Raw genomic sequence first — 24,277 nt, 5'->3', positions numbered from 1 at the left:
TATAATTATCATGGCATTTTAATAGCGCATTCTATGAATATGTATATATTGCATAAATTATACGAGATTATGAATTATTATAAATATGAAATTTGATTGATCACTGTGAAGTGCTATTGTTCTTTTTGTTATTTAAAAAAAAAATTTACGATAATAAAATTTTAATTTTAAGTTTAACTGCTAGATATTTACTCGTCATATGTTTAGTTGACAAGTATTCATTTTAAATAATTTATATAAATTTTATTATTTTGAAATTGATTGGCATGCCAATTATTCATTGCATTTCTCTTATTCATGATTTTTGCCTAATCACTCCATTTGAATGCCCATATATATGGTTGGATAAAATATTATCTTCGTTACAACCACATCAATTTTAGAAAAATAGATATATTAAATTAATTTTAATTAATTATTTAAAGTTAAAAGATAAAATTTAATGCAATATCTAAACAACAATAAAATTACAATAAAATAATTAATCAATATTAATTTTTTAAAAATATCATGTAAGTGAAAAAAAAAAAAAAAAGATGTCAAGATTAACTCGCTATTTGCACAACTCTTAAAAATAATCCTATAAACTTTCAATTATAACCTGATTTAATAAAATTTTGGAGTCCGGACTTCTTTTGATATATAAGGGGTAAAAGTTCCGTATCTCTCGCTTTCTTTCTACGCATTTTCCATTTCTGTTTAGCTCTCAGAGGCATTTCTCGCTCTTTCAGTCTAACCCTTGGTGATAGCGGCGCGTGTTCTGCCATCTCCGGCTGGTTTTACCGTCAACTCTGTCGTTTTCAGGTATAAACTGCCTCATTTTCGCTGGCGATCGTTGCGAGGCTCATTTCTCACAGTTCCTTTCTCTTTCCTGCTAGTGCTAAGATCACAGTCCTTAGACTCTCTCTGCTTGTAGAGATATTTGAGTATGTTACTCTATAGGAGTACGTCTTCTGTTTTTAATGTGCCAAACATTTGGTGTTTGTTTGTGATCATTTGTATGTTGATACATTTTACTCTCAGGCTTGTATTTTTTTTTTAGGTTTTTTTTTTTTTCTATTTCTTTTTGTGCGTGTTTTTGCATCTGCTTCAACACTAGATCTGCCTATTTTATTGTGCATGAGTGATAGGATGATATTTTTGGTATTTACGTGTGGCCATTGTTTGTATTATTTGCTATTTGCGGCTTATGCTCCTTGTTTTGTTTTTTCAATATCTTTTTAAATATAAGAACTACATTGTTTTGCATGGCTCTTTGGCTGTTGAGAACTGAAGGAGAAGTCAAAATTGGAGATGATACCATAGAAGTTGTACCAAGCATTTTTATGCCTTTGGATGTTTGGTTATGAGTAGATTTTTCCCTTTTTATAAAATTATGATTAGCTTATCTAGTCTGTTCGTTCCCCTAAGTTTAGCGCCCCTGGTGAAGCTAATTTCAGTGCTTGCTATAAGGTTAGAGAAAGCAGTTGGTGCTAAAATATCTGATTTGTAGCCGTTCTTTTAATCCTTAAATGATAGTTTTGGTCGAACTTCATCACATTTTCTGTATTTTGCAATGTATTGTAGTTCGTAACCATTTGTTGATGTTGTTGACTTTTATTTTCTAAAAGAATCCTTCTTTTTAGTTGATTTTGTTTCACTCTCAACATTTGTTTTTCCGCACGCTAGTTTTGCATGATGCGGCTAGTTTTATGTGGGAATGCTTGGGAAATGCGTGAGAGGTGTACAAAAATGTATGGTCATAGTCGTCAATTCGAGAATCGAAATTTTAGAATTGAGAATCAGATCGAATTGAACAATTCAGTATAACTTTTCAAAATTAATTAAAAATAAATCGTTTACATTCACGGATATATTTCCATCAATTTTATCAAAATATACTAAAAACTATGTTCATTTACAGTGAAGAATGAATGGTTCTTTGTCCTGGTTTGCTATGTAACTCATCAATTAGCTGGCCTGTGATATTTTGTGTTACAGGGGATCATGACCTTCTTTTGTTCATGATGAACCACATTTAGCACTTAAATTGACTAGTTTTGACGTGCCTTCTTATTTTTATCTTTTATTTTGTAATCAATCATTAATTCTGGAAATCTTATTGGTCTTTTATTTAAAACAATAATTCCACTGTTCGGTTAGGATATGAGTTCAAGAGGAGGGGGTGGAAAGCCTTTGCTTTCTGGTGGTGGTAATAATTCATCATCCAAGGGAAAAAAGGCATCTGAAGTCTCTGTCCCTAAGGTTGGGGAGTTGAGTCAAGGTGTTGCAGACATCAGTTTGGATGCAGCTCAGGACAATGGGGAATGGGAGGTTATATCACGTAAGTCTAAGAACAGAGCTGGAAGCAGTGCTGCAAAACCTTGGGGTACACAGAATTCTAATCCTAAAGCATGGGGACATCCAGATGCAGTACCGAAACTAGGTGCACAGAGTAATGGTGGATCAGGAAAGCTATCTGGCAATGCCTGGACAACTCAGGCTTTTGATTCTAAGAGATCTATTGGCAGAGGAAATACCAGGCCTCAGTCATCCAACAAGAATAGCTATGTGGCTACTCAACCTGTAACACAACCTGTAATTCTCCCACCTCTGCAGCATGGATGGAATTGGCAATCTAGAGCTGGTGCTAGTGCTCCAAAGGGTTCAGAAGATGGCCAGAAGAAAGATGATGATATTTATGTTAACAAGGAAAATGATGATGATGAAGAAGATGATGAAGATGATGATGGCATGGATGATACAGATGATGAGCTTCTTAGTGATGACTTTGATTCCGATGCTAGTCAACAGAGTCATGAGACTCGCAAGAAAAGCAGATGGTTCAAAAAATTCTTTGAGAGTTTAGACAGTTTGACTGTTGAGGAGATCAATGAGCCAGCGAGACAGTGGCATTGTCCAGCTTGCCAAGGTGGTCCTGGTGCCATTGACTGGTACAGAGGCCTGCAGCCCCTGATGACACATGCCAAAACAAAGGGATCAAAAAGGGTGAGGCTCCACCGTGAGCTTGCAGAACTCCTGGATGAGGAATTACATAGAAGGGGGACTTCGGTTATTCCAGCTGGTGAAGTATTTGGTAAGTGGAAAGGTTTAAAAGATGAGGAAAAAGATCATGAAATAGTTTGGCCTCCGATGGTTATCATTATGAATACAAGACTTGAACTAGATGAAAATGAGAAGGTATTATTTCTTTCTTGTTTCTGTACAAGTAAATTTTGTGGGATTCAACATTCAAGAAGTGTTTTATATTGCATGAAATAAGTTTTTTCTGATTTGCTAAGTTTCTTGATCTGCTAATATTAGCTAACTCTTTTGAACGTTAAATTGTTAGTGGATTGGAATGGGCAATCAAGAGCTTCTTGACTTCTTCGGTGGGTATGCTGCTGTGAAGGCTAGACACTCTTATGGTCCACAGGGGCACCGTGGGATGAGTGTTCTGATATTTGAGAGCTCTGCTAGGGGTTATTTGGAAGCTGAGCGTCTGGATAAGCATTTTGCAGAACAGGGAACTGATAGAATTGCTTGGGATCGTCGTCGGGTCTTATTCCATCCTGGTGGGAAGCGCCAACTCTATGGTTACATGGCAACAAAGGAAGACTTGGATTTCTTCAATCAGCATTCACAAGGTTATTTCCCTGTGTTTATATATCATCTATATATAGCTGCACACAAGTGCACACACAGTGTTGAGGATTTTGGCTTGTAACTTCTCATATGCAGATTGGCTTTTGTTGATAACTCACCACCTACCACCTCCTCCCTACCCCCTTGCTCTCTTCACTCTTGTTCCACAACCAAAAGGATCACAACAATGTGATATGTTCCTATATGATCGATAGCCAGATTTAACATGCTGTTATGTTGATTAGGGCGATCGAAGCTGAAATATGATTTGAGGTCATACCGTGAAATGGTTGTCCGCCAAATAAATCAAATGAGTGAGGATAACCAGCAACTGATTTGGCTGAAGAGCAAGGTTGTAAAAGAGCAAATGCGCACCAAGACTCTTGAGGAATCTCTGGAAATAGTCTCTGATAAACTGCGCAAAACTACTGAAGAGAACCGTATTGTGAGGCAGAGAACTCAGATGCACCATGAACAGAGCCAGGAAGAGGTATAACTACAGGCTGAATATACCTTCTCTCTTAAACTGTTACCAAGCTTCTGTAGACAATATTTGTTGTGTGCATGTCATTGACTGTTGGGATAGACTTTGATCTGAATGTTCCTGAAAAGGACAACAACAATGTTGGTGGGGAGAACCCTTTAAAACAAACTCTAGTCCCTTTCTCATAGAAATATCATACAAACTGACCTTTATGATATTTAAGGGTTCTTATTTTTTGCCTAAACTTAACTATTACAATAGCTGGAATAACTTATTTTATTAGTGTATTGTTATCCATGACTATTGAAGTGAGTTCAACTCTGATGTTGGGGTTGCCGTAAGTTGTCATGTTGTGTCTAAGGCCTTTATGCATCCTTGGGGCTTAGGCTTAATCAGTAATAAATCAGGAGCAGGGCATGCATGTAAAGACAGACATTAGGGAATGTGCTGCCAATTGGCTGAAGATTTCCCCTTTCTGGTTTTTAAGTAGTCAGCTGAAAATGAAAATTATGCTGCCAGCACTCTCTTTCTCTCTAAATATCTTTTGACTGACATTATTATTATTATTATTATTTTGTTTTTTGAAGTTGGATTATCAAGAGCAATTTTTCAAGGATCAACTCAATTATATCCATCAAGCAAGGGATGCAAAGGAAGAGGATTTTGAGAAACTGCAACAGGAGGAACGTGAGAAAGCAAAGCAATTGAGTGCAAATCCTTCAAATGCAGAGGAATATAGACGCAGGTATGTGATATCTTAGCCACACTCTAGGAATGCATGCTTCTTTAATGCATCTTGGTTACTGGTGTTCCATAGAAATTAATTTTGGATGTTATACCATTTATTTTCCCTATATATTTGCTACTTTGACTGCAGGGTAGAAGAAATGGAGAAATTTATACAATTCCAAGACAAGGAGATGGAAGACTATGTAGCTGAGAGAGATGGGCTGATCAAAGCACACGAGGAGAAGTTTGCCGCGATGAAGAGGAGGCACTGGGAGGAAGAGATGGAATTGGAAAAACAGTTTGATGCTGAACTAACATCCCTGATGGGGAAGTACAGCCCACATCCCAATGAAGGCTCCGCTTAGTATTTGATGTTCCGGGGTAAGAATATAGAGAAAAATAGCAGAGCAACCTTTGAATGGAAGAGCTGACACAAATTATTATCTAAAACTTCCTCAAAGAATGGAAGACATTTTGACCGTCTTTGGAGTACAACTTGCAAAGAATAGGAAATATGTGAAATTCAAAAAAAAAAAAAAAAAAAAAAACCCAGTTCATATCAGTCACAAAAAACTGTCTGGACGGAGCCCTGCTTCATGTATGGATATGATGGTAGGAAATCTCTAGATTATCCATGTGACAGGAAATTTTATGTCGTTAGATGGTTGCCTGCTCTCTGTTCATTATTTTATCCTTTGCTCTCCCTAATTATAATGATGCGTTGTCTATATGCATGCATGCGCTTAGGGCGAGTTATATTAGTATGTTACTGATTCCATTCCCATGTCATGGTGGGTAACGAATTCAGCTGGTAATACCTGGAGAGTTTGTGGTTCCAGATTGTTGCAGTTGAATTGAATGTTTTTGGCAATGTGACTGGCTTATTAGTCTAATGTTTACTGTTTTGGGAATTGAACGGGAAATATCAATTTACGTTGAATCTAAACTCTCCAATTCAACTCTGCTCGTTGCTTAATGAGTAGGGCAACTGTCGATTGGGCGATACGTATGTATCTATTATTTTGACATGCTACAAAAATCCGATGATTAATTCCCCAATATAAGCAGGTTTATTTACTTGACCATATTAATCAAGTTTAGAACCAGTAAAGGTTATGCTTGACTGGTAAACATGAAGATAAATGAAAAGATATAATGGCTTTATAAATAAAAGAAAAGAGACTAAACATTGAAAAAACTCTAAAAACCACAAAACTTGATCATATATTTCCTTGTACCTAAAAGTGACGTGCTGATGCTGGTCAGCTCAATATTATCACGCATGCTAAAATCAACGTTTATGGCCTATTATAACCAATCATTTCTGCAGTAACACTATTGTATGGAAAACCAAAAAAAAAGCCGCCAACATTTCCCAACTGCATTTGAAAGTTACAACTCTAATTTAGTTTCAGAAGCTAGACCTAAAAAACAGCTCAGTTGGTTTTCTTCTCTTCAGCTTTTGCAGCAACTACATCTGCACTGTCAACTTGCTGCTCATCCTCACCACCGAAACCAAATTCATTTATACGTGTCTTGTCCACTGGATAAACCCATCTCTGGTATAGATATATCAAAAATATGACATCTGCAAAATGGAAATAAGTTTGTGAAGACCATGAGATGGACCAGGCTAAAGTGTATTCATTATTCAATAAAACATTCAGGTGTTATCAGATTCAGACAACCAGATAAATAAAATGATCATGGATCAGAGATTAGATTGTGGTTGGACCAGGATTCAATCATGTAATTGCAAGTGAAACCAGTCAAACTCAAAGCAGGTTGACTGGTTCTTGATTTCTTCCCAATTATGGACTGTTTCAGCGCAGCAAACCAACTGATATAGTCCAAGTTTCAAAGGAAAAAATACTGTTCAAATAACGTCAACAATTAAGGAGTCGTAATTGTCACCAAGTCGAGACAGCATTGAAATGCTAATTGTAATCTTACCATCACGGAAGACAGAAAGCCGATGTAGTGTAGGCATTTTTATGACAAATGCAAAGAGATCATCAATTATGGTATTCAGGAACTTGTATGTCATCTGCCTCCAGGGTAGATGAGCCACAGACTTCAACTTATAATTTATGAACAGCTGAGGGCACATCATGATGAAACCTGCAATTACATAGGAATTACAATACAGGCGATGCAAACCAGTCAAACTTTTGCCACAAAACAAAGGACTGAAAAGACCTTTTAAGGAACTCTCAAAGAGGTTACATTTAAGCAATTAAAGAGAGGTAAAGAAACTTCGTAAATGTAAAAAATGTAGTGATGATAATTATTATCCGCTTTTACAAATCGAGAAACCAATACTTTCCTAGTGTGAAGAAAGTAGCCTCTTGACAAGCAGATTTCTCATCATGCAAGAAAATATATTAGACGGGAATCCACATCCACAAGCATCTTATATACTACAACAACAACAATAACTAAGCCCAATTCCAAACTAGTTGAATAGGTCAAACAAAATTGGAACTTGGAAATGATTCCTTGAGCACTTTTTAGAATAGACAAGACTTCTAAAATGATAAAATTTTGAAATCAAAGACCAATGGTACACAATCCTATATGCTTGCTGGTACATAATCCTATATAGAAAAGATAAATTTGATGGTTTCCAGCATCATGACAGTAAAGAAGGTACTGATGGCTTACCAAACATGTACACACAGCTTGTGAGAGAAGAGAGAATCCAAGAATACCAGCTCTTGTGGCGTTCATACATGAGCGAGTAAACAGAAGAGCATGCAACAAGGAAGAAGAGCACATAAGACAAATACTTCATTGCAAGGTCATCGTATTCCTTTGTCTTATTCCCGGCATATGACTCACGATCTCGGAACCTCAACATAGGTATCTTTCCACTTCTATCAATCTAGAGACATAAAAAGCAGAACTAAATTCAGTAAATGCATGGTAAACTAACAAATGGAAGTATTTAGGTGAGTGAGTCCAACAGAGATATTGTGCAATAAGATACATCCATGCAGGCGTGTACACAAAGACATTGTTGTTGGAAAGAAAAAATCTAATTCACAATTACCTGATCAAGTATGATCCCCCCCAACATGGCTATGTATATGTTCGGTATCATAAACTTTAATAGCTTATATATGACATGAATATCATATAAAAAAATTGCCCAAATAGCTGAATCAAGGCAAACCTACATGCAGTGGTAGAACGCGGAATTTTTTTTTTGGGGTGCAAATATTTATAAAAGAATACCTCTATGTGCATGGCTTTCCCTATTTTCCAGAACTCAATACAGCAACCAATTCCAGAACTTGCAAGTATCATCCATGAAGTGTCGTTGTCAAGCAGATAAAGAAAGACAATGAGCTGACATATAAAGCTCACAACAACAGACTTTGCAGACAGCCCCTCCATAGACTTATTTTTGTTCCAAAATTGGATATCTGCAGAGAAAAAAAAGTTCTTAGTAAACAACATATTAAAAGACATCAAAGTCAACAACTCTTTAAGCAGAAGTTAACAGATAGAAGAATTATGATTCACCATTTTTGAATGCCAAGAAGTCAAAAACTGAATGAAGTAATGAAACAACCATTGTAATCCCCAAGAGGTAAGGATTTCCTTCCAAGAAGACCCTCTGCAAAAAATTATTGGAAAATCAAACACTTGCTTAATAATACCTAGCATCTACAATTGGTTCCACAAGTAGGAAGTTGGTTAAACTGACAATAGAAAATAAATGTAATCTCAAATTCTCCATCTTCAGTAAGGTCTATTGAGACAGTGCAGCGATTTACCAAATTTGTCCCAAAAATCCAAACACAAGATTAACTTCACCACTATAGAATCATAGATTAATTAGAGAGCAATAAATTCCCATGAAGTTTTCAAAAGCATTGTATCACATGCATCTTAAATCCTACAAAGTGACACGAAATATAATTGTGCAGAATACATATTCCTTTTTTATTGTCCAACTGAAGCATGCATCAAAATTAAATATAGTCTCTGGTCCAACCAACTAATATTATGAGAAATTGACAATACCTTCAGTTCATCGGCCTCGCCTTCAAGCATGCTTCCATAATTACGATGAATCTGGAATGACTGATCAATCTGCAGGAATAGTTGCCATTTTGTCATGCTTATAGGTCCCACCTCCAGATTAAGTGGCAACTCAGTCGCTGTCTCGTTCACTGGGATCAACTTATCTCTAAGCAACCAAAACTCGTTGAAGAATATGGTGGGATAGTAATTCCCTGTACTAGGCTCAATATTCAAGACTGCAAATCTAAGTCAAGAAACTCAAAGCTAAAAGCATGAACCATAGTATTCAATTACTTAAATGCTGTGGCAAGCTTAATATACATCATTCAGATGCTACACAAAAATTTAGCAACGTCACCCTCCTTGTTAATTGTGTGAGCACAAGGACTAAGCAGTTTTAATTTCTAGGAGGTTATTTTCTCCCTAGCTGATAGCAATATTCTTACTTCCAACATTGTCAAAACCAAAGATGAACTAAAGAAATGACTCTGCCAGTCATTCCAACTCTTATCCATCCACTTGGCAATTATTAAAGATTCTAGTCCTGAATTGGATATACACCATATGATGTTACCAGGAAAAATAAATCTTCCCATGTCTAGACATGGAAAAACAAAGACATGAAAAGCCATGTTAGTGAAACATCTAATTAAAGGATACAAGGAGCAATATTTGGCGGTACAGCATTATGTGGGTATCTGCACAAGAAATGAGAGAAAAGGGAGAAAAAAAATATTCAAAGAATTAACAATATCCTAAAATAGAAGTTGAAAATAATTGTTAAGGTCAAACATATGAATAAGTATTAACGCAGTTATTCACACTAACAAGTAACAGCCACAATATATGATGATGAACATGCTTTAAACTTGTCAGCTTTTTCAATAAATGCAGTAATGACCACGTTCTCTTGTTCTTCCTATTTGATTTCAAAATCCATGCCCACAAATCCCTTGAACTCCATACAAAGTTGTCGAGCGAAATTGTCCCTAAGGAGCTTTCAAATTCTTTTACAAAAATAGTTTTGCAGCTACCATGTCATTGTAAAGAACAAATAAATTAATCCTGATGTATTTAAGAAATTTGCTAGAGCATTTAATGGAAAAACGCCAAATTAAAGCAGGCCAACAATCCTCCCCTTTAAGTGAAAAGAACAGGCAGAAACCAGAAAAATAAATATTCTGACTCCAAAATTGAGGTACGCATGGGAGTTTATTTTAGGAGGTTAAGGAATAGAAAGTAAATGGAGGTTAACCTCTCATCCTCATTGGCGAGGTATGTTTTTTATAATGCAGATGGGAGACAAATGGCGGTTAACTATCATCCATTAACCTCCAAATGCAAATATTTCTTAACCCCCAAATGAGGTTAGAGGGTGGAATGTGAAGATTTTATATGATTTTACATCTATTAATTTCCGTTACATCCTCTTAGAACCTCCATGCAATCATGAAATGCAATACCTTTCCAATGAAAGCTTGTGTGGATTGATTACCGTGATGACTGCTCAAGTGCTAGATGTTGAGGATTATTCCTAGTCTTCATCTTCACTACGAGACTTGTCACTCACCAGTCTCTAGAATTTTATCCCAAATAAACTCTTTTCTTCAACCGAATGATGTGATTAAGCCAGAAATTTTTAGAACATATACTAGACAGGTTTGATTTATGCTCCTGTCACTAGTTAATTTTATAAAAAGGTATAGTACCAATATATTTAAATGATGTCTGCAAGATATTTCAACAATTGAATGAGCAGCAATTTTTACTTCGAGATTAATATTCATCAATCTCACCAAGTATTGAGAGCCCATATACCTTGTGAAGTCATCAACCAGATTAATAGTAACATTTGGTTTCCAATACGAAACCCATTCCGCAGGGCCATCATCTTTAGGATCAACTTCACTATCATCCACCACCTGAAGCAACCAACAAAAATCTGCAGTTGTAAAAAAAAAAATAAAGGGAAAAGAAAAAGAATAACATAGGATACAAATGTAACTATCTGATACAGATGTACCGTGAGGAATGTTGAAAATTATTCAAGATTTATCCCCTGCTTATGAAGGTTGGACATAGAAATGCACAATTTATGTAGCTAAGCAATATCTAAGAGATACAGATAGATGTTGAAATGTTGAAATTTCCAATCTGTACTTTGCCTTAGGGAAAAATATAGAGATAGATTGAGAGATAAAAGTAACTATGCTTTCAACAATATGCATTGTTTTCCACAAACAACGTTGTGAAACAAAAGGTACAAAAATGTCTAAGACTAAGAGTCAGAAGACTAGATTGAAACACATCCAGAACCCATGCAACAGATCAAAACAGTAAGGTAACAAACAAGGGAATGCACATAATAGTTACGTAAAGGGCCAATACCAAAGATAGAGAAAATATTTTTCATGTGGAAAAAGCTCAAGAAATGAAGTTATACTAAAGTAATTTGCAAAGTGTTAAAGCCAAGTAGAGACCTGAGAGATAGTTTCCTCTCCATCAAAACCTTTCGGGTTCCCCAGCAGACTCTTCCTTTTGTCTGCTCTTGACTTGGGCAAGTAAATCACCACAGCTGAAATCAATGAAAGGAAAGTGACAACTTTAAAATTCAGGACACAAAATAGAAATTGAAGAAACAAAACCCTATCATTGACATGAAAAATAATCCACAATTTTGCAACAAAAATCTAAGTAAATGCTAGATAATCCGCTTCTTACAACAATGCATATATGACTTTCAATTAACAGCTTCATTTAAACTCTGAACCAAGAAAGATAAATAAAGGAAATCTTATTCAGCACTGGATAAATCTATCAACATGTTTTTTGAATAACAAACAAATAACAAAAATAAGGATTATTTTGATAAAGTCAATGACACGATCTTACGGTGCGTCTTCCCAAAGGCAAAAAGAGGTTGGTATTCAGGATCGTTTGGATCGGGAGGATAGCCAGATTTTGCAAAGAAAACATGAGCATAAATAGTGCCATTTTGCTTCACTGCCTGAAAGATAAATAATGTAATCATACTTGCTGCAAGTATTTAAGAAAAAAAAGGAAAAATTGAAGAAACAAATCTCCATCATTGAATTCTAGAAGACCACTCAGATCGCTATGATGGAGGTGTAATAAGATGCATAGAGTGAAGTCAACAAATTGCAACAAATATTACCTCAGATGGATAGTACTTCAAAGAAAGAGACCTGGTACTCTCTGGTCCCCAAACAGCATAAGGTATGCTAGTTTCATGCCAAATAAGTGCAGCTTCATTGCTGAAGTCATTGAACTTTTCCTGTTCAGATAGATAAAACCACATATCCTGAAAGCAAATGCAGCGTTAATTAGAAAATTCTTGAGATGAATATAAACCCGCATATCATGCAAGCGAACGACAAATTCCAAGTTCAAAGTATTGAGCACACAAAAAGAATGCTACCTTTATCGGATAAACTAAATCAAATATTATCAGCAACAAAAATAAACACTTAAGTGACAACAATAGCAGGCGATAAATAATAGACACTTTGTTTCTGAAAACGAATAAAAAATAGAAACGGAAAAGAAGTTGAACAAGAAAACAGCAATCAGCAATTAGTGAGCAAGAGAGTATCCGGATCATGCATACATTCAAACGACATTAAAAATCAATTACAATACCAGAGAATCTCCCTTCTGGAAAAGATTGGAGATGAGAACAGAGGGGTCGGAAGGTTTCTTAGGAGCGAAGAATTTCGAAGCGAAATACCAAAATACAGCAATCCTAATAATTCCGGTAATTGTCTGTCCTATTCCACCTTGCTGCTGCTGTCTCTGCTGGCCAGCTCCTCCTCCTCCTCCTCCTCCACCTCCTTCTGCTGCCGGCGGCGCCATAGCCTCTCCCTCTCGGACGGATGGTGGGTGGCTGCTGGCTCTGAGAGAGAAGGAACAGGGAGGTTTACTTATGTATGTTTGCGTAGGCGCTGCTGCTGCTGTGATCGAGGTGCGAAAGGAAAGATATTTTCTCTTTTTATGTGGGCTAGTGTTGGAAACCAAACCAAGATGGAGTTTTGGGAATCTTAAACTATTCTCTATATAGGACCGACCGAACGCTAGACTCTTGATTTTCTCTCTCTTTCCTCACTTTATTAGTATTACACAAGCCATCCTTTGTTAATCTATGAATTACATAATTACCCCCTGTAAACTACTTGTCGTTTACGCCATCAACGCCAAGCATTTTGAGCTTGTGACCAACCATTAGTAACAAACGGTTGTTCCCTTTATAAGATACCGGTCGTCTTCTCCATTCCAGAAGGAAGAACGCGCAACAGAAGCCAGAGAGAAAAAGAACTTCAGAGCAAGCTGTAAAGTGTGGAATTTCTAATTATTAGAATGTGAATCGAGATAATGTACAAGTATAGCATTGAAGAATTTTATTCTCTCTTTCTATGATTATTATTTGAAGTATTCTGGTTCAAAAATTTCTGCTTTATGGTCACCAATTGTAAAATTCTGGAGGAGGAGAGAGTGCAATTGGAAGTATTCGGAAGGTTTTTCGCTTTTACTTCTTATTCAACATGAAATGACAGGATTTCCCTTGAACATAGATTATGGCAGGCAACCTGTTCGAAAATATGCTCGAACCGGATTCCACCAAGAGGAACACCATAAGCAATAGCTGGTTCTATGGAGATTTTTGGCATACACATCATTACCACGTTCTTGCATCCATTCTCAAATCCTGTGCTGCCCACTCAGCCATAAAATTGGGCAAGGCTCTACACAGCACCGTTCTGAAACTAGGCCATCTTTCCTGCCATCAGGTGTCAAAATCACTGCTTAACATGTATGCCAAATGTGGAGCTCTTAGGGATTGCAAGAAACTATTTGGTGAAGTGGTTAACTGTGATCATGATCCTGTCTTTTGGAATATTCTCTTATCTGGGTTTTCTGGGTCTCGCAATAATGATGCTGAGACCTTAAGTTTATTTAATAGAATGCATTTTGCCAGTAAAGTGAAGCCTAGTTCTGTTACTGCTGCTATCATTCTTCCTGTTTGTGCTCGCATGGGAGATATATATGCGGGTAAGAGTGTTCACTGCTATATGATTAAATCTGGGATGGAGATGCATACACTTGTTGGAAATGCTCTGGTCTCAATGTATGCTAAATGTGGGCTCGTTCAAAATGATGCATATGCTGCTTTTGATAGCATTAATGAGAAAGATGTAGTTTCATGGAATGCCATGATTGCAGGGTTTTCTGAGAATAAGTTAATGGATAAAGCGTTCAGATTATTTATTTTGATGCTGAAAAGTCGAATACAACCAAATCATGCAACTATTGCTAATATTCTGCCTGTCTGTGCATCTTTGGATAGGAATGCTGCCTACCTCTTTGGGAAAGAGATCCACAGTTATACCCTGCGGCACAATGAGTTGTTAGCAGATGTTTCTGTCTGTAATGCTTTGATGAGCTTCTACTTGGTAGTTGGACGGGTAAAGGAAGCAGAATTATTGTTTCGACGGATGGAATTGAGAGATTTGATTTCATGGAATGCAATAATTTCAGGATATGCATCGAATGGTGAGTGGTCAAAAGCTTTGGAATTATTTCAGGAGTTACTTTCTTTAGACATGAGTGAACCAGATTCTGTCACCCTTGTCAGTATTCTTCCTGCCTGTGCACAACTTAAAAACTTGAAGATTGGTAGGGAGATCCATAGTTATATTCTTCGACATCCTTACTTATGGCAGGATACATCTGTTGGAAATGCTTTGCTTAGTTTTTATGCAAAATGTGACAAAAAAGAAGCAGCATATAATACATTTTTTATGATTTCTAATAAAGATTTGATATCATGGAATTCTATGCTTGATGCCTTTGCGGAGGGTGGACACATTACTCAGTTTCTGAAATTGCTACAGTGGATGCTTAGGGAAGGAATTAGACCTGACTCCATTACCATATTAACCATACTTCATTTTTGTGCATTTTTGTTAAAATTGGACAAGGTTAAAGAGACTCATTGCTACGCGCTTAGGCATGGTCTCTTACTATCTGATATTGAACCCATAACTAGAAATGCAATACTTGACACTTATGCCAAATGTGGTAATATTGAGTATTCATTTAAGATTTTCCATGGTTTATCAGAAGTGGGGAATTTGGTTACTTTCAATTCAATGATCTCTGGTTATGTGAATTGTGGATTATATGATGATGCACGTATGATTTTCAACAGGATGCCTGCCACTGATCTCACTACTTGGAATCTAATGATTCGAGGGTACGCTGAAAATGATTGTCCTGATCAGTCAATTGATCTGTTCTGTCAGCTACAAGCTAGAGGACTGAAGCCTGATGCAGTTACCATTATGAGTCTTCTTCCAGCTTGTTCTCAAATTGCTTCTGTACATTTTATGAAACAGTGTCATGGGTATGTCACTAGAGCTTGTTTTAGTGATGCCCACTTGGAAGGAGCTCTTTTAGATGTATATGCAAAATGTGGCAATATAGATTATGCTATTAAGCTTTTCCGATCAAACAGAGGGAGAGATATAGTTACATTCACTGCTATGGTTGGTGGTTGCGCCATGCATGGTATGGCAGAGGAAGCACTCAGGATTTTCTCTCACATGCTTGAGTTGGGAGTAAAGCCAGATCACATTATCATTACTTCTGTTTTATCTGCTTGCCGTCATGCTGGTCTGGTGGATGAAGGGTTGAAGATATTCTATTCAATAGAGAAGGTTCATGGAATGAGACCAACAATGGAACAATACTCTTGTGTGGTGGATCTCCTTGCTCGGGCAGGTCGAATTGATGATGCATATTCTTTAGTGACTGGGATGCCCATTGAAGCTAATGCAAATGTATGGGGCACATTGCTGGGTGCCTGCAGGGTCTATCATGAGGTAGAAATAGGACATGCTGTGGCTGAGCATCTATTTAAAATTGAAGCAAACAATATTGGAAACTATGTAGTTTTGTCAAATCTCTTTGCAGCAGATGCTAGATGGGATGTGGTAATGGAAATAAGGAAATTAATGAGAATGAGAGGCTTAAAAAAGCCAGCTGGATGTAGTTGGATTGAATTGGAGAGGAGAAAGAATGTATTTGTTGCCGGAGACTCGTCTCACCCTCAAAGGACCAATATTTACAGCGTATTAAGCATTTTGGATTTACAAAGTAAAGAGCCATTTGTATTAAAGCAACAAGTTGGTTCACATCTTCTGGAGTGTTGCACGTGAAGGAAAGGGGAGTTGCTTATAAAACTTGAAAAGGAGAATTCAACTGCTTTGATACGCACACAGACCAATTAACTTGGGTATGTCTGTAGCTGTTGAGATTGCAATAAAATCTTACTTTTACAGGTACATAATTATGGTTTCAATGCATATTTTGCCAACGTCTAGATTAAATGTTCACCGTGACTATTGGTATATTTCTGACATCAAATGAGTAATTTGAAGATCTGACATCATGTTTTCCAAGGATGCTAGAGTGAAACCACCCAAAGCATTGGCAGAGCCATGTCTCTTCCCCAACCCACCCACCCCCCACCCCAGAAAAGACAAGAAAAATAATGCCATTTGAGAACTCAAAAACTGACCCTAAAATTCTGGGTAAAATTTTTTTGGAAGTATGATTATCACAATTCTATAATTTTTTGTATTATGAGCGTGATTTCTGCTATTTTTTTGTAACTATCTATTGTTTAAAGTTTTTTATTTTTCTCTACAAGTTATGATGTATTCTCAGTTTCATTAATTCAGTGATGTTGCGAAGCGTAGGCAAAATAACAATAGATATTGTAATTAGTTCTAGAAAAATAGATCCTATTATTACATTGTATTATTTCATGTTTTTTCACCGAAATCTACTTTTTCATGTTTTTTCACCGAAATCTACTTACAGTGACATCATCTGATATGCTTTCTAACAGGGAAAAGATGAAGCTCAAATTAGCAGAGGTGCAATGTCTAAATCAAGGTTTCTCAATTGTGGTGGGGGATCTCAAAGGAAACAATGTAAGCAGCACAGGTTCTGCATATCCTGGTCTAGATCTAGGTGATGGATGCAAGTAAAAACGCCTCTCTTTGATGGCTTTCTCTTCTTCCTCACTATTTAATTCAGAAATTTTGTCCTCCAGTTCCTGTATCGACAATTTTGAGAAAATTGTGGAAGGGGTGCCAACAGGACTTGGTAGAAGAGAAGGATTCCGTGATGTAGTTGGTGATGTCAAAGGTTTGAAGTTAACCGGGGGTTTAATTATTTCAAGCTTGGGTCTTAGATGCTGCCTTCTTTCATGGAGTTTAGATGTTGGTCTCCTTATGCCTGCAACCTTTGTAGCTGCTGTTCCCTGCACTGCATCACTCTCTGATGGGCCAGTTAACCGCTGCACAATCTCTCGAAAAGCATTTGTATCTGTTTGCACAAAAGTAGTTACAGGTTTACAACCAGCTGGAGCTTGGCTTGCTGGCTTCTCCATGGACGTGTATCTCTTGAACAATCTAATTTGTGTAAATGATCTGCAACAAGTTCCAGTGTATGAAATGGTAAGTGATGTCTTTTATAGGACAAGTACTTGGTTACTACTTGGTTAATGCAGAATTTAAGCATCTAGTTTTTCAATAAACATGTGTACAAATATATTTATCACTAAACATGATTGATTGATGTGTTTGCTCGGATTTTGACCTACCTAAGTTAAAATCCAGTCTGGAGTAGGCATCTCTAAACTTGACGAGCTCATAAATCATAATCACGTATAGCCTTCCCAATAAACTAAAAGCAGTAGGATGTAATTATAGGGAAGTGGGTTTAGGTAACCTATGGTTGAGTTCTTTATTGAATCTAAATATTAGTAGTTTGTCACAGTTTGTACTCTGCAATACATACACTAGAAATAATGCATTTTAAATTATAAGTGGAGATATTTCTGGAATTTCCCTGTGTTTCTTTGTTGCCTATGTAATACCTAAAATTAAATTTGAGAGATAACTACCATAAATTGACTTTTGCTAGTATTGTGTAATGTTAAGTTAGCTGAAATTTGTGGTGTTTTAGGTTTTCCTATGTGTTCTATATCTCCCTTATCTTCCTGCCTGCAAATTCCCGAAATTACATTGATATCTTGAGAAATATATTAGGACGGTGTCGAGTTTTATAGGAGGTGAAAATGTCATTCTTTGTCATTTAACCAAAAGACTTCATGGACCTTACACATCAAGGGAAGAAAACATTTATCTTTTTAATTCTACTGGGACTGTGGATTGTGAATTTATGTTGGTAGGCATCTTTTGAAACTGGCAAGCAACCAATTGACCATACTAGATCCCATAATACAGTGTCTTTGAGTGATGATCTTTTTCTGACTCTTAAAAAGCCCTTTTCTTTTCTTCTTCTTTTTTATAAATAAAAGAAAAAAAAAAAAAAAAAAAAAAAACTGATCTCTTCCCCATTTTCATTTTGCAATAACAGGGACTGTTGTCTATCATGATTCATGAATTTGCCTCATCGGACATTGATCTAGATGGGTCCCTACAGAGCTCTGTGCGGGTTTCACTGGATTAAACGGTTGAAATGGTGCAGGTTGAACAGGAACAATTGCACCAAGCAATTCTCTTCTCTCAGGAACTCTAAAAATTTCAGTAAGACATCTGCCAATGCAACTTCAAATGCAATGCCATGAAATTTAACAATCAGCAACATGAAATTAAAATGACTTCAGAAGGTGAACAAGAAGAAGAGAAAATTCTACAAGAGAAGTTCATACCTGATTCTGCACCTCCAAGAGAAATGAAGATATTGGAAATTTCAGCAGGGAAATTGAAAGAGAATAAAATGGGAGAAGAAAAGAAGTGCCACAAAGGAGCTAAACACAAAAGACAAGGATATGTATTTAGCTCCTTTTGTATATCTCAAAAAAAAAGGGTTTTTTGTAGATGTATATATGCAATTGAAAGCATACGAATTATGATAAGAAAGTTGCTAAAAATAGGCGTTTTTGTCAGTAACATTTCAATATCTAAATATACCAAATGATTGTTAAGAAGAGGAACAATACAATTGAACAAGTATTTCCTGCTTTGGCAGATGGATAAATATAACTGCAGTGACTGACAACTTATTAGTTATGTAATGTCCACTCTTGTTTTCTTTTTCCCTTTTTGTTTTTTTTTCTGGTTTGACTTTTGACTTTTGACTTCTCAGTGACAATTGGTCGTGAGTGAGTTATGACCAGCTTCTTTGCCAAAAATATCTATGTGGAAATACAGTTGAAGGGGTTTCTCCATTTAACTGTGTTTATCAGCTGTGAATAGTTTTGCCGTTTTGCAATGGACGATCCACATTAAAAACACTTGATATATATGGCCTTTTTCAATCTTCTCTTTTTCTTTTGAAATTAAAGGAGGCGTTGTGTTCATCTATTTATTTGGAACAGAAAGAAAATTTATTTACCAAAAATAATTGTTGTTTCTTGATATAGGTTGATTAGTTTTTTTCTTTCAAGTAATTAGTAATGATTTCCCTTGGCTTTGTTATTTGCCAAAAATCCATTTTTATGGTCAAATTAATAATAGAAATATCAAATTATTGAAATTATAATTTGGATTGAGGGTTTATTACATGCATGTATAAGAGCATAAAAAGAAAAACTATCTTCTTGTATTTTATTTTTAGGAAGAGCAAGAATTACCATTATACAAATTGCAGAAGTCTCAGAGGGTCAGTGGGGATGCATTTAGCACATCATGGGCCATATTCCATTTCTCTCTTCTCAAAACAAAAGAAAAAAAAGATATCTGTATGAACTAGTCAACAAAGGGAGACTGAGACTAATAGTCGTTAGCACTCATCATAAATGCATTCCCCTCTTTGAAATTTGAATCATCCATTTCTACTGTTCAAATTCTTTCAAACATATATACTTATTTAGATAAATTTTATTTACAGAAAATCTATAATAGTGAAATTTTCAAAAATATATCCTCTGCTTGCTGCAGCCTTAATTTATACTAGTAGTAGTGGGGAGTTATCTATACCTTTCAACCATCAAAACCTCTCTCACAGCTGTGTACGTAATATTTTTCTGCCCCGGGCAATCCGGCGATTGCTGAGATGAGATGAGATGACTCATCTTTCCCTTTCCACACTAATTAATTACTATCTTTTTGAAAATTCTTGGCAGTTGTCAACTCCTTAAGTAGTCTCATTCTCTTCTATCTAGACTTAATTTGTCATTCATATTTATATATTCACATTCCTGCATTGCTAACTAAGAAATTAACCTATCTTATAAGCTACAAAGTACACAGGAAAGCAATGGTATCAGAAGATTTCAGCTTCCCAAAGATCAGCAATTTCCCCCTCAACCCTCATTTCTCTTTTTCATCTCCTTCTTTATGGCGAATATCTTCCCTGGTTTATCCTGATTTTTGCGACCAATTATTAGATGATGGAGTTGATAACAGAAACAGAAGCAGCAGTGAGGCAGCAGACGCAGACTTGATGATAAATAGTAGGAGGAAGAGCTTCTTGTTATCTTCTTGCTACGAAGAAAAGGATGAGCTCTCAGTTTCCAACTCTAAAGGGGATCAGGAGAAGATGGACATGTTATGGGAAGACTTCAACGAGGAGCTTCAAAGGGTTTCTTCCTTTGGCAACAACAACAACAACAAGAAACAGATGCAGCCTTTCAACTCCTCCAAGAAGCCAAACTTCTTTTTGCTTGTTAAGCTTTTCAAGAAGATCCTCTTGCTTCAAAGATCACCTCGTATCAAGAAAAACCACTAAATAACTAATATATATATATATATCTATATATATATATATATATGTGATTATTCAATGTTTTTGGCAAATCACAACTCGCAAGGATATATATTTGGTCCAATATTATACGCAGATTAATATTGTGGAAGGGCTTTTTGTCATTAGGGCAATAATGGAGTGCAGAATGCTATTGTTTTAATGCCAAGTATTTCCTGCCTCATTGCGTGCTATATACTTTAATGACCAAATTGTGATTTGTGCCTGCAATTGTACTTCTTTCATTGCTTAACTAATTGACTTGTGCTAAAATCAATTAATCATCCTTATGATAAATAATTCCAGAAATCATGGAAGTATAATAGCCTATTCAACTTTATTTTGTCTGTAAATTGAAGTTATTCCTATCCTAGCATCCTAATCCTTGATCTAATTGACTAATTGCAATATGGAGTTATGTAAATGAGACATAATTTGGTCTAATAATAAAGGTTAAGTCCTAATTAAGCAAGTAATAATAAAGGATTATACTATAATTTTTAGGCAATATCTATATCTCTTAAAAAGCAAAATTAGCTGGAAATGATTACCTCATATATATAAATAAATAAAAATAATTCGAACTTAAAAAATTTTAGTATAGTATGAAATTAACGGTCCTAAATATGACATGATTAATTATCAACATTTTTTTAACCCAAAGTTGAGTGCTTTTTTATTTTATTTATCAACAATTAATTTTCGTAGAAATAAAAAAAAATACGTTTTATGATTTGTTTCTGATTTGTACGCAAAAAGTCGGTCAATTTATGTATTTTTGGTTTCTGAACTAAAATACGGGAATCGTAAGAGGAGAAAAAGAAAATGGATTTGGAGAAGGTGAAGAGATTCTTGGAGAAAGAAGACGATGGCAAGAACCGGTCCGCCATTGAAGAAATGCCTCTTAGATTCTTCGAACGTTTCGTAATGCAAGGTATTCGCGTTGACCTGATAGAGCCTGGGCGTCTTGTTTGCTCCATGAAAGTCCCTCCTCGCCTACTGGTACTTACTTGCAGATTACCAAATTCAATTCCTCCTCCGCTATAATTTTTGTTACTCTTTTAATTGGATCGGACTTTGTTCCATGGGCTTATCTTATCTTTTTATTTCAAGAATGCTGGCAATTTCCTGCACGGCGGAGCCACAGCTACGCTAGTTGACTTGGTGGGTTCAGCTGTAATATACACTGTTGGAGCTCCATTTACTGGAGTTTCTGTGGAAATCAACGTTTCATACTTGGATGCTGCTTATGCCGATGTGGGTATCATTTCTTCCCCTTCTACTTTTTCCTAATTTTGTTTCATTTGTTTCCGAGTTTGAATATTTGTTAAGAGTGGGGGACGAAAAGAGGAAAACCGTATTCTGCTATTCTTTAGCTTTGACTCGCATTTGGTTTTTTGCAATTAACGATTAACTGCTTGTTTAGGCTATGGTATGAATACCAATGGAATAGATAGAAGTCTTTATACACACTACCTGAAATTCTTAACAAATGAACCCTATCAAGCTTTACACCTTTTAATTCATGTAATGATTTTCCGCGAGCAATATTTCACCTTTATGATATGAGCCCTTAGCTGATCTAGCTTCAGAATTTTTGAACTGGTTTTTTCCTAATCGCTTAAAATAGCATAAAAAGCACTCGACTCTGAGAAAATTGAAAAGAAATTACTTTTACGAGTGGTAGCATAAGTTATATAGGTGAAATGCTTGTTTGGCAAACCTCAATTCTAATACAGATGCAGTCAGCTTTTATGGATTCTTTACCTCCACTCAACTTGGATTGGGGCTACATCTACAGATCATAGAGTTGCTAAATCGTTTTCCACTACTTCATCCAATGTAATATTTGGTCTTGTATTGCAATATCAATATCTTTGACCTTTTGTACTTATGCATTTGTTGGTCTACAAATTACTCTTTCACTCATCTTTAATGGTGCCCTTTCACCTTATTACATATGCACCAATCGTAGGTCTAGCACTTCCATCTATTGGCAACTGCGCACATTTTGGTTTCTTCTTTAAATTGCTGATTAAGTTAGCCAAAAGACTTTATGTTTCAATGCATGACTGACTATAAAACCGCTTGGTTATTGGGCTAATATTACTTCTCAAGACACATAAAGATTTAACAGTTTTACATTTGTATCCATCATATTTTATCAATACTGCATAGTAATTGCATTGAGATAAATTCGTATGTCGTGCATACTTTTGGTGGGGTTTGGTTCTATTTCTTAGATCATATGAAATCCTCAAATTTCCCAATCAATTTATGAGGGTTGTTGTGCTAGTTTAGAAAACTATGGTAGTTTGCTGTCATGTTCTGGTCTTTATCCATTTCTCTAATGTGTCACCAGCTTTCTCATGACTTTCTATGGTAGTTTGGTGGGTAGTTTGCATATATAGAACTTAATGTACTGCATTTTTCAGAAGTTAATAGAGCAAAATTCATAGTCTGTTGAGGTATTATCATAGGCAACTTCAAATTCTGTCCGAGATTAGTGTTGTATTTCCTTTGATGTGAACGTCTAACTTGTTTTTCTCCCACCTTGTGGGAGAATATTGGTCATCTTTTATTGCACGGTACAAGTCTTATATTTAGGCTCTGTCTGGATGGACTCTTTGTCTCTGTATCGTCATCCCTGTTTTTGGAACTTCTAGAGGAAGTTTGCTACTGCAGATTGATCATGAAACCAATTCTTTTGTTCACTTTGGATCATAAAGTGAATGGATTTTCACACATCCTTCTAGAGTTTTGGGAGTCATTCTTCCTGAGTTTTTATCAAAGTGACTTGCATTTACTTCTTATCTTGTCCCAAGGGCATTGTAGATGGTTTCTGTGAGATGCTCTCAGAGTAAAAGCATGAAATAGAAAAGTTGAATGGGATTACCATATTTATGCAACACATACATAAATGGGTACGATGGATTGTTAGGTCCACAGAACGATGTATATGTCTTGCTGTAGTTGATGTGCATATGATGTGAAATGTTTCGTCATAAATAATATAAATGCTACTGTGGCGGCGTAAAGTTTCTTGTTGCTTGTTTTCCAGGAAGAAATTGAGATTGATGCAAGGGTTCTGCGTGTTGGTAAGGCTGTTGGAGTTGTCAGTGTTGAGTTCAGGAAGAAAGAAACTGGGAAAATAATTGCTCAGGGGCGACACACAAAGTACCTTGCTGTTTCTAGTAAAATGTAAATGGATTGAAGCTTCCTTATAATAGAGTTGTAACAGACAACATAATTGCTTCATTGAAACAAATAATGTATTTGCCAAATATGTTGTGTTTTACTGAATAATGTGGATTAACAGCTATGATTGATTTGATGGGCAAATGGGTTTTGCTGGCCCCTTCTACTTCGTCATTGTTCCGTTGCTTAGGCAAATTGATTTTTGTGGTATATTCTCTCACCAACCACGCACAATCAGCCCTTATCTCCACCTACCAACTCTATTCCTTCCTTTCCAGTGCTCTCATATTACAAACTAGTAATCGTACAGAGTTTACCGGTCGGCAAGTTCCACAGTTCCTTGTCATTTCAGAGCACGTACATCCCTCCACGTGAAAAAACTAAGCTACTTAATATAGAGAAAAGGAAGAA

The 24,277-nt window shown here is 36.1% G+C and overlaps 5 protein-coding genes across 7 annotated transcripts; 3 read left to right on the top strand and 2 right to left on the bottom strand.

Moving 5' to 3' along the window:
• The first annotated feature begins 645 nt into the window (after positions 1-645).
• Positions 646-5,528, top strand: SGS3 (XS domain-containing protein / XS zinc finger domain-containing protein-like protein). 2 transcript variants are annotated; one of them, XM_012232989.4, is made up of 6 exons: positions 647-804; positions 2,143-3,180; positions 3,332-3,626; positions 3,870-4,114; positions 4,696-4,853; positions 4,986-5,528. In XM_012232989.4, the coding sequence occupies exons 2-6, from the start codon at positions 2,146-2,148 to the stop codon at positions 5,200-5,202; spliced, it is 1,950 nt and encodes a 649-aa protein (XP_012088379.1). In that variant the 5' UTR covers positions 647-804; positions 2,143-2,145; the 3' UTR covers positions 5,203-5,528. The 2 variants fall into 2 exon arrangements, with proteins under 2 accessions (XP_089575703.1, XP_012088379.1); XM_089719577.1 differs by lacking the exons at positions 4,696-4,853; positions 4,986-5,528 and having other exon boundaries at positions 646-804; positions 3,870-4,120.
• Positions 5,529-6,026: 498 nt separating this feature from the next.
• On the bottom strand, positions 6,027-12,931 carry LOC105647017 (Transmembrane CLPTM1 family protein). Its single transcript, XM_089719578.1, has 12 exons — positions 12,530-12,931; positions 12,045-12,191; positions 11,762-11,876; positions 11,350-11,444; positions 10,688-10,791; positions 9,530-9,567; positions 8,870-9,105; positions 8,366-8,459; positions 8,075-8,265; positions 7,502-7,721; positions 6,791-6,958; positions 6,027-6,425 (listed from the first exon to the last, which is right to left on the bottom strand). The coding sequence occupies exons 1-12, from the start codon at positions 12,740-12,742 to the stop codon at positions 6,274-6,276; spliced, it is 1,773 nt and encodes a 590-aa protein (XP_089575704.1). The 5' UTR covers positions 12,743-12,931; the 3' UTR covers positions 6,027-6,273.
• Positions 12,932-13,019: 88 nt separating this feature from the next.
• Positions 13,020-16,884, top strand: SLG1 (Tetratricopeptide repeat (TPR)-like superfamily protein). 2 transcript variants are annotated; one of them, XM_089719576.1, is made up of 2 exons: positions 13,020-16,181; positions 16,800-16,884. In XM_089719576.1, the coding sequence occupies exon 1, from the start codon at positions 13,462-13,464 to the stop codon at positions 16,102-16,104; it is 2,643 nt and encodes an 880-aa protein (XP_089575702.1). In that variant the 5' UTR covers positions 13,020-13,461; the 3' UTR covers positions 16,105-16,181; positions 16,800-16,884. The 2 variants fall into 2 exon arrangements, with proteins under 2 accessions (XP_089575702.1, XP_089575701.1); XM_089719575.1 differs by having other exon boundaries at positions 13,020-16,227.
• On the bottom strand, positions 16,645-19,004 carry LOC149497967 (VQ motif-containing protein). The gene is made up of 2 exons (XM_089719579.1): positions 18,633-19,004; positions 16,645-17,385 (listed from the first exon to the last, which is right to left on the bottom strand). The coding sequence occupies exon 2, from the start codon at positions 17,343-17,345 to the stop codon at positions 16,842-16,844; it is 504 nt and encodes a 167-aa protein (XP_089575705.1). The 5' UTR covers positions 17,346-17,385; positions 18,633-19,004; the 3' UTR covers positions 16,645-16,841.
• Positions 19,005-21,409: 2,405 nt separating this feature from the next.
• On the top strand, positions 21,410-24,035 carry LOC105647014 (Thioesterase superfamily protein). Its single transcript, XM_012232984.4, has 3 exons — positions 21,410-21,670; positions 21,782-21,925; positions 23,730-24,035. Exons 1-3 carry the CDS (start codon positions 21,494-21,496, stop codon positions 23,871-23,873), a joined length of 465 nt encoding a protein of 154 aa, XP_012088374.1. The 5' UTR covers positions 21,410-21,493; the 3' UTR covers positions 23,874-24,035.
• Positions 24,036-24,277: the final 242 nt, after the last annotated feature.

This window comes from Jatropha curcas, chromosome 3 (assembly GCF_041381405.1).
Source record: "Jatropha curcas cultivar XTBG-Jc1 chromosome 3, XTBG_Jcur_1.0, whole genome shotgun sequence".
NCBI classification, from domain to species: Eukaryota; Viridiplantae; Streptophyta; class Magnoliopsida; order Malpighiales; family Euphorbiaceae; genus Jatropha; species Jatropha curcas.
This window is presented reverse-complemented; position numbering and strand designations above follow the sequence as displayed.